The sequence below is a fragment of the Pseudochaenichthys georgianus genome, chromosome 16, assembly GCF_902827115.2.
Source record: "Pseudochaenichthys georgianus chromosome 16, fPseGeo1.2, whole genome shotgun sequence".
Taxonomy (NCBI): Eukaryota; Metazoa; Chordata; class Actinopteri; order Perciformes; family Channichthyidae; genus Pseudochaenichthys; species Pseudochaenichthys georgianus.
In genome coordinates, this window is record NC_047518.2 from 26,335,412 (window position 1) to 26,346,590 (window position 11,179).

At 38.6% G+C, this 11,179-nt stretch overlaps 3 protein-coding genes across 3 annotated transcripts; all 3 read right to left on the bottom strand.

Annotated features, from left to right (window-relative positions):
* Positions 1-1,576: 1,576 nt before the first annotated feature.
* On the bottom strand, positions 1,577-3,228 carry malsu1 (mitochondrial assembly of ribosomal large subunit 1). Its single transcript, XM_034102491.2, has 4 exons — positions 3,065-3,228; positions 2,285-2,460; positions 2,111-2,192; positions 1,577-1,994 (listed from the first exon to the last, which is right to left on the bottom strand). The coding sequence occupies exons 1-4, from the start codon at positions 3,093-3,095 to the stop codon at positions 1,840-1,842; spliced, it is 444 nt and encodes a 147-aa protein (XP_033958382.2). The 5' UTR covers positions 3,096-3,228; the 3' UTR covers positions 1,577-1,839.
* Positions 3,229-3,619: 391 nt separating this feature from the next.
* Positions 3,620-7,817, bottom strand: smpd5 (sphingomyelin phosphodiesterase 5). The gene is made up of 8 exons (XM_034102490.2): positions 7,592-7,817; positions 5,325-6,546; positions 5,104-5,179; positions 4,846-4,986; positions 4,676-4,765; positions 4,521-4,584; positions 4,235-4,394; positions 3,620-4,014 (listed from the first exon to the last, which is right to left on the bottom strand). The coding sequence occupies exons 2-8, from the start codon at positions 6,432-6,434 to the stop codon at positions 3,910-3,912; spliced, it is 1,746 nt and encodes a 581-aa protein (XP_033958381.2). The 5' UTR covers positions 6,435-6,546; positions 7,592-7,817; the 3' UTR covers positions 3,620-3,909.
* A 1,281-nt stretch (positions 7,818-9,098) lies between these two features.
* Positions 9,099-11,173, bottom strand: LOC117460957 (speriolin-like protein). The gene is made up of 4 exons (XM_034102610.2): positions 10,925-11,173; positions 9,863-10,072; positions 9,643-9,767; positions 9,099-9,492 (listed from the first exon to the last, which is right to left on the bottom strand). The coding sequence occupies exons 1-4, from the start codon at positions 11,082-11,084 to the stop codon at positions 9,160-9,162; spliced, it is 828 nt and encodes a 275-aa protein (XP_033958501.1). The 5' UTR covers positions 11,085-11,173; the 3' UTR covers positions 9,099-9,159.
* Positions 11,174-11,179: the final 6 nt, after the last annotated feature.

The following is an 11,179-nucleotide window of genomic DNA, read 5'->3' on the forward strand; positions in this document are numbered from 1 at the left end:
ACTGTATATATGAAATGTATTAAGTGCAAACAAGTGCCAACGAAATAAATGTTTTGTGCCTCCCAATGTTCGTCATACAGCAATAAATCTACAATGCAAGACACTGTGCTACTGCTGTTTTCAAACGCTGACTACTCTCCCTCAATCTCCTCTATCATAGAATATATTAACAGCATGGCCATTAATGGCTACACAACAGCGGGTAAAAGGACTGCAGCTAATGAGAACATTAGCCCATGAAGAAACGTTTGAGTCTAACACAACCAATCTTTTTTTCTTCCACTCGTTTCAATTGTTTCTTTAGAAACATTTTGTTAATCCACCAGAAAGCAGATGGTTTAATAGTTTGTGAGAGGAAATGTCACAAAATGAATTGCATTAAGAGGATTGCATTAATTCGTTTTATACAATCTCACACGTGCTACTAATACCAATAGTTATTTGACATTCTGTCTTTAGTTAAACTTTGAATATTTTAATTTTGAGTCAATTTTAACTTCAAGTCCAAATCATTCTTGGTTAGTTTTTGATGTTTAAAATCCTATGATGGCAGGATTCAATGTTAAGTTTTCATTGAGTCATTTTTCACTTTCAGACCATACAATTACAAACAACACGACAGAAAGTCACTAAAACATTCAAACACTTAGTTCAGTCAGGCTCTGTGTAGTTATCTCGCTTCATTACATTTTTACATTTAGCTAATGTTCTGATCCAGCATGACTTAAAACAAGTAATTGAAACGGAGCGGTCATTTGCAAGGGGGTGTGTGTGTGTGTGTGTGTGTGTGTGTGTGTGTGTGTGTGTGTGTGTGTGTGTGTGTGTGTGTGTGTGTGTGTGTGTGTGTGTGTGTGTGTGTGTGTGTGTGTGTGTGTGTGTGTGTGTTTGGATCTGATTCTCCTTAGAAATACTTGTGACATCATGACAGACCCTAAAAATATTTGTAGAAACCACAGTGATAGAATTCTTAAAATGTTCACCCAACAATGTTATAGTTCGATCGATGCATACCGTAAAGGTTTTTTAGAATAAAACAAAGCATGGTATCCTTAATCTCTTTGAACACGTTGAAAGCATCGTCTCAAATAACACTTTGGCCAAAACTCCTCTTTAACCTGAGGGACTCATTAGAACTTCCGTTTGTTGAAAGCATTTACTGAAATAACACTGCTCGTATTATTGACCCCCACCCAAAAACCCTTGTTCTAAACGTAGGATTGCTTCTGGTCTTTCTCCAACAAGAGGCTGCTCAGTCAATAGGACCCTAAGGTGGAAAGTGAGACAATGCAATTACTGTAGTAATGTGCTTCAGTACTGCCATGAAGTTCTGGTACTTTCTGGAATATTTGTTTCATTTTAACAGCATTTTAACAGCAAACAAAAAAAGAATGTTCATGGTTCATTCTTTGCCATGAGTACTTTTAGTTGTTTTAATATGTAAAATTCACAACTTTGTATTGAAAAAACCTGTAAAAATGTACATTAATTGAAAAGTATCTAGAATGGTATTAAAATAATGTATTGTTAACCATCACAATATCTAAAAACATACATATTTTATGAGCAGACTGAACAATTATTTAAACATAATTACTTTATTTACAAATGCTGTAAAACAAATGTGTATACAATTAATCAATGTGGTGGGGACAGTGAGCCCTACAGTTTCTGTTTGAGAGATCAATCCATTTATCAATTCCAAATACAAAACATGTTGTCTCTTTGACCAAATATGACTTAAGTGACAATAAAGTTGCTTATTACAGGGATAGAGGAGGCTGTATCTAAAGTCACAAAGAAGTAGTCAAGTTGGTTTAAAGTCACAACTTAGATGATTTGTCACTTTGTAACTTTCCCATCATATATAAAGTCTTCCGGAAGGGTCTCCGTGGGCATGCTCTTCAGCTGCTCATCATACTTGCGGAGAGTCCAGAGTTTCTCCAGTTCAAACACTTCTCTGCTCTCCGGTAGCATGAAGTGGACAACCATGTTCCCTGAGACAGAGAAAGGGGCAGAAAGGTGAACACCAAGAGTAACTCTATCGACACTCCATTTTATATTAACTGTCTAAAGTAGATATTATAAAATAGGGTCTCTTTGTTTAACATACCAAAGTCAATACACATCCAGTCTTCTGCATCCTTTCCTTCTATCTTGACATTCGGTGCTCCCTCTTTTTTTAGAAACTTGTACTGTTGGAAAATCATGCATTGTTTAGGTTTCAATAACAAACTGCAGATAAAAACATTTATAAGAATGCAATGAGAATATAAATGTTAGTTACCACTTTGATGGCATAAAGGGCCATGGCACGGAGGTGTCTCGGGGATACACCACTGACAACAATAAAGTACTCTGAGTATGTGATCTGCTCTGGTACTTTAATCACACAGATGTCCACAGCATTTTCCTGACGCAGTAGAGAGACCAGTACATCAATGGTAAACTTCTCTGGAGATCCTGAAGAAAAAACAAGGATGAAAAATATTGTCATACTTAAAACAAGGTAAAAAGGTTGCTCAAGAGTAAGTGAACACGATGGTATATCTTTCTGTTGTCTTGCATGGTATTGCAAAAGTATTAAATAATTCATAGTCATTTGCTATCCAAACTGTTTCCGAGAGTATAAATAAACCAACAACAAGATATTAAATTGGAGTTGTGTAATGTTATATTCCAGATGTATCTGTCAATCAATTCCAATCTATATCTATTTATCTGTCTTGTGAAAAAGCAGTAAATACTCACTTTTAAGATAACATCATAAAATGATTGAACAGATTTCTTGACAAATTACTTCATGATTGATCGATTGACAATTATGTGTCCATTCATTTCTGTACATCGACTAACAGTGATTATTTGTTCAACTCAAGTTTTATTAAGCCATCATACTGTAAAACAAGGAAAGGTTGACCATCATTCAATTTAACAAGCTGGAACAAACAAAACCTTGGGAGTTTAGCTTTCCATTATCTTTAACTACATTATGAACAGTTAATTATCTATCTATTGAAGCGTTTACTTGTCACTCACGTTAAGGATTTCACCTGCCGTTACTTACTTTGATTCAGTGCACTGCTGTCCCTCTCCATCTCCTGTGATTCCTCTCGAAATACTCCAGTGCTTTTCGTTGATTCATCGCTTCAGTACAAATCTCTGAGTATAATCTTTTTGTGTCTAAATTGAGTGTGGATACGTGATGTCTGAGCTGACATGAGGGTACATGTGTTGTGAAAAGTGGGGACAAACACAAGTCTTTACGAGCTTTGGGGACCGAACAGACGCTTCTTAAAACGCCGGTGCGATCCAGTAAAACGCTACTTTTAAATACTGAGATTAGTTTCTTAGACCGAGTGAGAATATTCATGATTTTAACTTAAACAACATCACAGCACACACGAGCATGTAGGCAATAAGATAAAACAGGAAGTGACCTTGGATTTTGATTGGTTGGTACGGCTTCTTTGTTGGTCCCTGGCCTCAGATAAATAAAGAGCACCCCTATCGATGACAGATGGTATGGACCCCAGAAAATCAAATGGGTCTGCCAAATTATATAATCCATAATCGATGGCAAATTGAAATTAAGAGACAGGCCTTAGATTACATTTTTTAATTTATTTTTGTAGGAAAAGTGCAGGAATTAAAAATATATCGTTTTACAAAATCAATACCTTTGCCCTTTATTGGGCTTTCTGTATAAAATTGTAAACATTCTCTAATGTCAGATAATCCACATTAATTCCACCTGAAATACTGTATAATTAAAATACCCAGTACATTGTCCCATTAAACACAGACAATTAAGTATGTAAACAAAACATTGTCATGCATGTATAGATCAGACCAATGTCCTTTTTTGTTCATTTTTGTTCCCTTGGACTCTGTTTTCTCGCCGGGTCATCATTAATCAGCACAGTCAGAGTCCATAATTACACTCAGTCTCAAGCCCACAGGAATATGGTCCGTAAGGCCAGCCAGCTGGGTTATAAAGGTCAGCGCCTCAATTTCCTAGTTGGAGACAAAGAGAGTGTGTTTTTGTTAATGCTTTTATTAACTTGCAGTTTAAGATTTTATATAAAGTACTGACTGAACATTGTTTTGCCATAAGTAATTTTTTAATTGAATTGTATGTAGCATCTAACATATTTGTTCCTTCAAGAACAGAAGAAATAGGAGGAAGAAATAGAAGGTGTAGGAGAGATTGTGGAAAACACACAGGGTCACGTACTGTTCGGCAGTGCTTTGAAACGGAGCTCTCGCGGTATAGGATGTAGTCGATCCGACGTCCGATCCACGGCTGGTCGGACTCAGGGTAAACCAACGGGAGGTCCTTTGCAGGAACGGGACGGGAGATGTACTGCTTTCTTAGCTCTTCCATCTCTAAGGTTCTACACACATAAACAGAGAAGACAAAATGAAGCTTCAGCAAATAAAAAGTGAGAAAGGAGTTATGTTCATGTCCCATTAGAAGTGCTGTGCAGTGCAGAAGCTGGAGAAAGTGGAACTGACTTTACCTTTGTAGTTTTTCTGGGGTGTTAATGTCATCTTCATACAATGTGGGCTGCTCCAGCAGAGTGCCTTTAGATGCAAACAAATTAAATACCAATTCAATTATTTGTCTTGTCTTGTAGTAGTGTACTGTAGTCTAATGTTTTGAAATGGTACGCACCAATGACCCAGGGCTTCTCTTTTCCAGGCCCTGCCCTGCATGGATCTCTGTATTGCTCAAACAGACAGTGATTCTGTTCCAGGTGGTCATCTATAAAAAAAAAAAAACATTAAACATATATAGCATATATAGTACACAACAAAATAATACAAAAATATTCAAAGTCGCACCAGGTGAGCAGTTGTCAAAATTCAGATCTCCACAGAGCACATCAAAAGCAACATCCTCGTCAGGGAATGTGTTGGCAGCTTGGAAATCGACAATCCACTTGGTAACCATGTTCAACTGCTCACAGCGAATTTCTCCTTCACCTAATGAAAGAAAACACAGAGCAGTTATCACGGTCTCTTCTTAACTTATTGTCTTTTTTTGGCAAATGCCAATTTTTGTATTATTCTGAGAAGAGCAAATCAGATAAATGTACTTGCCTTCTGGTGCATGAAGATGTGTGCAGTTAAAATAGCCAACCACTCTCTTCTGTTTCGAACTCTGCCCGATTAGCACCTACAATTTTCAAAAACAAGCATAAGCTCTATATTCACTGTGTTCATATTGACAAAAAAATGAATAATGACTTTAAATTCCATAAAACAAGAAGGACAACTATAATAATTAATAGTGGCTTTAATAATATTATTAAGAGAGATACCTTAGCAGAAAGGAGGCCCTTGGCAGCCAGTGCATCCTCCCCCCTGCTGTTAGGGAAGCAGTGGTACTGGGCCTCCAGCACAGGGAACCGGCTGGCTAGGAACAGGCCGCTGTTGAGGAACTTGAAAGAGGAACATCTGCATGGTGGCTGGCAGGCATACACACCAACGTCATACAGTATGTGTCCAAACACGGGTCTGAGTGCTTGAGTGAGTTTCTGTGCCGCCCTCTTATCAAACACCTCTTCCAGGCACAGTATGTCCACATTGGCTGGGAACAATGTCGACACCTCCCATGGTACATCGCCCTTCTGGCCGAGACCCTGGGAGAGCAAAGCTCGGGGAGCACTGCGGTGACCCCGCTGGTTGGAGTTTTGATTGGAATTGGAAAGGTGAGACGGTGAGTTGTCCAAGGGCTCTTTTGTATCATCAGAGGGCACACAGACCACTTGACTATTGGACTGTGGGATTGAAACCTGTACTTCATCTGAATTGGAATGATTTACTGGGGACTGCGCTTGTCTTTCAGTAGCCCCGTATGAAGAGGAGTTAGATGCGGGGAGTATGCTGTTTGAGGGGCTGAGAGTACCACAGCTGCTGGGAGAGTCAACGAAGATACGGATATCGTTCCGACACACACCGTGCACAATGTGCTGACCAATAGCAGCTGCCCTCCGCTGAGTGTGCCCCAGGTTGTTAAAACGAGCAAGGCCGTCAGGCAACAGACAGAGGTTGGCTGTGGCAAATCCAAATGATGCCTTTCCTACCAGCTCGAATCCCCTGTGTGTCTCCCTCTCTAGTGAGGATGGGGGCTCTCTATGGTAGCGAAAGGGCCTGCGACAGGCCTGAACAGGTGCCCAGAGAATAAATCCCAATAAGGCGAATGGAGCTGCGAGGAAAAAAAGAATGAAAAAGATAATGAAGCCGAAGAAGACCTTGAGGGGGTTGAGGTAGCATTCCTGTTCCAGTCGCTGAGTTTGTTCCAGGGTGGTGGACTTGCACACAGCAATGAGACGATCGAGAAACCAGAAGCAAGGCAGGATGAGTGCCCATCCCACAGCATGGATGCCTGCAACAAACCCATTAGGAAATGGAGAAGCCTTCAGGGCCATGCCTCTGCGCCTTTTCTAAGCAACAATCAGGAAAAGCAACATGGGGTCTTCACTATTCTAAACACGTTCCCGTTCTAGTCTCATTCTGGTGCAAAGACTCCCTCATTGGCTCCTAAGACAAGAAAAAGAAATAAAAATGTCATGTTATGGCTCTTACAACTCTTGCATCTCCACTATGCGTTATCAGGACTAACTGGCTTTCATTTCAACATTGACTTCATGTCCAAACATGCTGTTGGGGAAACATGTGACAACAATTGACAGCTGGACTGACATCAGAACAATACAGTCAGGTGCAGGGGGGGTGACCAGACCAGCTTAGTGGAAGCTTATGCAGTGAATCATAATCACTTTTAAGGAGGCAAAGAGAAAAACATGGTGAAAACAGCCTATAATACCACCGTCATAATCTGCAATGTTGCCACTGCAACATGAACCTTTCTGAACAAGCACCCACCCTTGTCTACAAGTACAGAATCATTATGTGTGTGTCAACAAAACATTTTTCTTATCTTGTACTTTCATTTAAAAAAATATTTAATTAATGTCTAATCTGATGTATTTTAGAAATGACAATATGATATTTTCACATCTGATACAATTTACGGTGGAAAAAACGACCATTATGTACAAAATGTACGCCCTGTTTTAGTGTGGATATGTCCTTTAACATATATTGCAAAATTCTGACTTAGAACTAACACTGGACAAAAAACGACACAATACAACAAGGAAATTACAACTCTCACATCGCCTCACACAAAGATCCTTGTCAAGCCCCTTGTCACTTTGTTATGTTGTTGTATTGTGTAGGGAACAGCAAGGGATGTGAGCTTTCAGTCTCACATGTAAGTAAGGGAGTTGGGTCTCTCGGGAATCATACTCGGATTAATTGTGTGCAAGAATGCTAAACTAATAGTTTCACTTAAAAAACGATTCAGAAACACGTTCAAATCTACAACGTAAATGCGTATGAACGCATTACGTTGGTTGGTCATGATAGCACACGGCTATTGTAACCGCAGACTTACTACATGCTTTAAATAGTCTACGTGCATTTAAGTCATCACAAATGAAAGCTGTCACCTGCCCTGTTGCACAGCTAGCTTAAGCACTCGGCTAACGTGGCACTGGCAGCCCAGATGGTTTTACCTTACCTTGGCACGAAAACTGTGACAGTCCGTCTGATGAACCCAAACAGCAAACCACCTACTAATTAATTAATTGTACTACATGTATTTATTATGTTTTCACATGTTCAAATGAATATAATTAGTAAAAGACAGCCGGTTACTGCAGTGGTTCTTTTTTACATAAACCCCTCTGCTCTCACCGGATCATCACACTGGCTTTATTAGGCCACGCCCCGATGACGTGGACATGGTGTCGGGTCTGGCACGTGATCTTTACTTGAGGAGACTTCATGGGAATCTTTCTTTACTGTACTTAATTACAATTTGAAGATACTTGTACTTTACTTAAGTATTGCCATTTTATGCAACTTTGTACTCCATTACAGTACATTACTGTCTGCGTTGTGTTTTGTCTTGATTAGATCTGTCTGTGGTTCAATGTCGTTAGTTTCCCTGGTGTGTCTGATTACCCGATTGTGTTCACCTGTGGCCCCTGTGTTTTCTCCTCCCTCCTCACCTGTGTCTTGTTGGTGTGATTAGTCTTGTGTGTATTTAAGTTCTGTTTGTTCTGTCTTTGTCGGTTCGTCTTGTGTATTGACGTGGTCTGCGGTGAGTGTTCTGTTCTGTGTTTGTTAATAAAGGAGCTATTTTTTGTCACATTAATCTGCATTTGGGTCCTGCTTCCTGCACACACCGTAACAGATATATATTATTCTGAAATTGATCAATTTGCATAATAAGTACTTTTGGTACTTTAAGTATATTTTGATGCTCATACTTTAGTACTTTTACTTGAGTAATCTTTTGAATGCAGGACTTTGACTTGTAACAGAGTATTTTTACACTCTGGTTTTCCTACTCAAGTACAAGATCGGAGTACTTCTCCCACCCCTCTAAAAAACTATGAATATTTCTTTCATTCATAACTTTCAAACTAAAAATGCCATGACTTCTGGACAGTCACCAGAGCTGCACACAACATTTGAGCATACTACTTGATTTGGTCTGCATAGGCCTATAAACAAAATAAGAGCATTTCAGTTCTAAAAAAAGGAACATATATAACTATTTTCAAGGGTATTTTATAATTATTAATTTAAGTACAAAACATGTTTACAATAAGTAAGCAATTGAAGGGCTTTACTCTGAGATTTAAAAATGTGCAGTATAGCAATATGTAACTGCAGAATTAATGATTATTTCACTTTCTAAAACAATTGGATGCTGTAGTCGAAGAAAAGGAATGAATGTCATTATGGTTTGTCCCCTAAAAAGATATGTGTCCAACCCTCGACTCATCAGTTGTCAACTAAACATTATATTTCCAAATGCAGAATAGCTTGGTTTCAGGCCTCTCCATTGCAGCTCACATTACCCATAAACATAATGACAATTACATTTGATTATCAGGTTAGCACCGTGACATTCAATACACCCTTTAGCAGGCATCAATGTTTAATAGACTTTTTCTTCACGATCTAGAATGTCAGTGTTTTGTTTGTGCACAACATCATAGCCATACAACATAGTGTCTTATTTATAAGAGTTTAATTTTTGGATGGTAAGCTGTACCCTTCTTTGGAAAGTGAAGTCTACCAGAGAAGGAGTGCCTTTCTATCCCCGTCAGCCATAGTGCAGAGGCAGGTTAGCAGAACCAGCAGGTCCCTCTTAAGCTCTCTTGGTGCTTTGGTCATTATCAGTTTCATCAGAAAATTGGGATTATTGTAGTCAATTGCCTGGTCGCTGCTTTCACCCGGCCTCTCCTTCAGGATCCCATAGTGGTTGACAATAAATTCAGTGAAAGAAGGGTGAAGTTCTGTTTTATATCCGACCTTGTTCAAGTTCTTCATGAGGTCAGCGTGCCTCTGAATGAGATGCAGCTGATAGCCCTCATCTACCTTTCCTGTCAGTGGGTGTGTTGATACCTGCAAGACAAGAAGAAGAGCCTTGACTTCCTTCTGATTCATATAAGTGGAATGTTACGGTTGTTCAGATTTGATGGCTTATCTGTGCACTGCAAAGTCACTCAACCAGTTGTTTTGATAGATACACAAATAGAAGTCTTCCATTCTGACCTCTTTTATTTTCCCTGGGATATTAAGCAGTGTGAAACCATAAAGCCTCTTGTGGCCCTGAAAGATGTGGGACAGAATTCTCCTATCCAGTTGGTAGGCAACCTCTCCCATCACCCTGTCTGGACCTGCGATCAAATAATTGACATGAATAATTGTTTTTATTTTTTAAAAGCGTGCAACTGAGCAGTTGCTTTCAAATGTCTGTATAGTCATCCCTCACCTTTGACTTCAATATGAGATTCAGCCTGGGAGCTTTGAAACTCTGCTCTGTCACTTACAGCTGCATGCACCGAGCTTTGGATGAAAGACGAGAAGTCGACAGGGGACGATGTTCGCTTGAATTTGGTTTGTTGGATGTCTTTTTTGAATTGTCTCTCGTCCACGGTGTTTTGACACAGACTGGTTGCTTGTCTTACTGATGTTGAGCAAACTGATAGAAACAAAGTGGTTTGTTGTTATTGTCATTTATCATTTATTACAAGATTTGATGCTGTAAAGAAATAAAACATGAAATGCTTCTACCTAAATGAACTTTAATTGTCCCTTACACTTTCTTGTACTGTAGATATAGTTTTTGATTCTGATTTAGTTAATATATATTTTTTTTATTGACATTTGAATTGAAGATGTTTTCTATTTGCTGCTTTATACATTATATTCTCTTAAAGATTATAATATTATTAACGACATCTAAAGAAACATAACTCTCAGTTTGAGTACAACATTCTAAATGTAACCAAATAACAGATTTATTTACATATGAATTCCTGGATTTGGAATGTATCCTAATGCCAATGAAAATGTATTGATATATCGTTTTCAAATATACAGCTAAGGGATAGATACATTGCTTAATTGAATTAAAATGTCAGCTGTTTGGTTTGAAATATCTCATTACAAAGTAACATTAAATACCTAAGAACAAGTCAATTTATGCTGTTAAGACAATATCTTTAGAATTTCATAGCTAAGAAAACAATCAGGACAGTTATGTTACTTGCTGTTAAAACATTCTGAAAGAAAAAATGGTGTTCTATTATAAAGAATATTTATTTTACACACTAAAAATATTGCATGAGTTTCAAAAAACGTTTTGCCTTTACTGTGGCACAGCCATAGGTAACTATAACTGCTTTGAAAACAAAGGCAATCTGAAGTGACCATATCTGCTTAAGGTTAACAATTGTTATCAATTATATTCTTTATAATTGTGCCATTACCTCGAAGCTTAAACGGCTACCTGACTGCCAACTAGTGGCAGAGACAAAAACACTTCAAATACCTGTTATATCTTCCAGAGTGTCAGTGTTGGAGCTCTGCATCTTGGATCTCAATTCTACATTTTCCTTGACTAAACCGAACATAGACTTCAACAGATGGTTTTCCTGCCCGAGCTGTTCATTTTTTGACAGCAAGACAGCAACAGTTTGCTCCAGGTCCATTGTGGCTCCCAGGTTCACAAATGAGCCACAGAACAACCCAAGACTTCCTGGATTTCAAATTCTTTCAGATATCAAATCACAACAGAACTGAGTTC

What these genes read in the sequence shown, in the direction of transcription:
- malsu1 (XM_034102491.2), bottom strand. Translation starts at nt 3,095, where the DNA reads ATGGAGAGGGACAGCAGTGCACTGAATCAAA. An exon ending in CAGCAGTGCACTGAATCAAA is followed by an intron (nt 2,461 to 3,064) that starts GTAAGTAACGGC and finishes TTTTTTCTTCAG; the next exon opens with GATCTCCAGAGAAGTTTACC. An exon ending in CCCTTTATGCCATCAAAGTG is followed by an intron (nt 2,193 to 2,284) that starts GTAACTAACATT and finishes ATTTTCCAACAG; the next exon opens with TACAAGTTTCTAAAAAAAGA.
- smpd5 (XM_034102490.2), bottom strand. Translation starts at nt 6,434, where the DNA reads ATGGCCCTGAAGGCTTCTCCATTTCCTAATGGGTTTGTTGCAGGCATC. An exon ending in ACATCTTCATGCACCAGAAG is followed by an intron (nt 4,987 to 5,103) that starts GCAAGTACATTT and finishes TTCTTTCATTAG; the next exon opens with GTGAAGGAGAAATTCGCTGT. An exon ending in TTTTGACAACTGCTCACCTG is followed by an intron (nt 4,766 to 4,845) that starts GTGCGACTTTGA and finishes TTTTTTTTATAG; the next exon opens with ATGACCACCTGGAACAGAAT.
- LOC117460957 (XM_034102610.2), bottom strand. Translation starts at nt 11,084, where the DNA reads ATGGACCTGGAGCAAACTGTTGCTGTCTTGCTGTCAAAAAATGAACAG. An exon ending in CACTCTGGAAGATATAACAG is followed by an intron (nt 10,073 to 10,924) that starts GTATTTGAAGTG and finishes TGTTTCTATCAG; the next exon opens with TTTGCTCAACATCAGTAAGA. An exon ending in ATCTCATATTGAAGTCAAAG is followed by an intron (nt 9,768 to 9,862) that starts GTGAGGGATGAC and finishes ATTTGATCGCAG; the next exon opens with GTCCAGACAGGGTGATGGGA.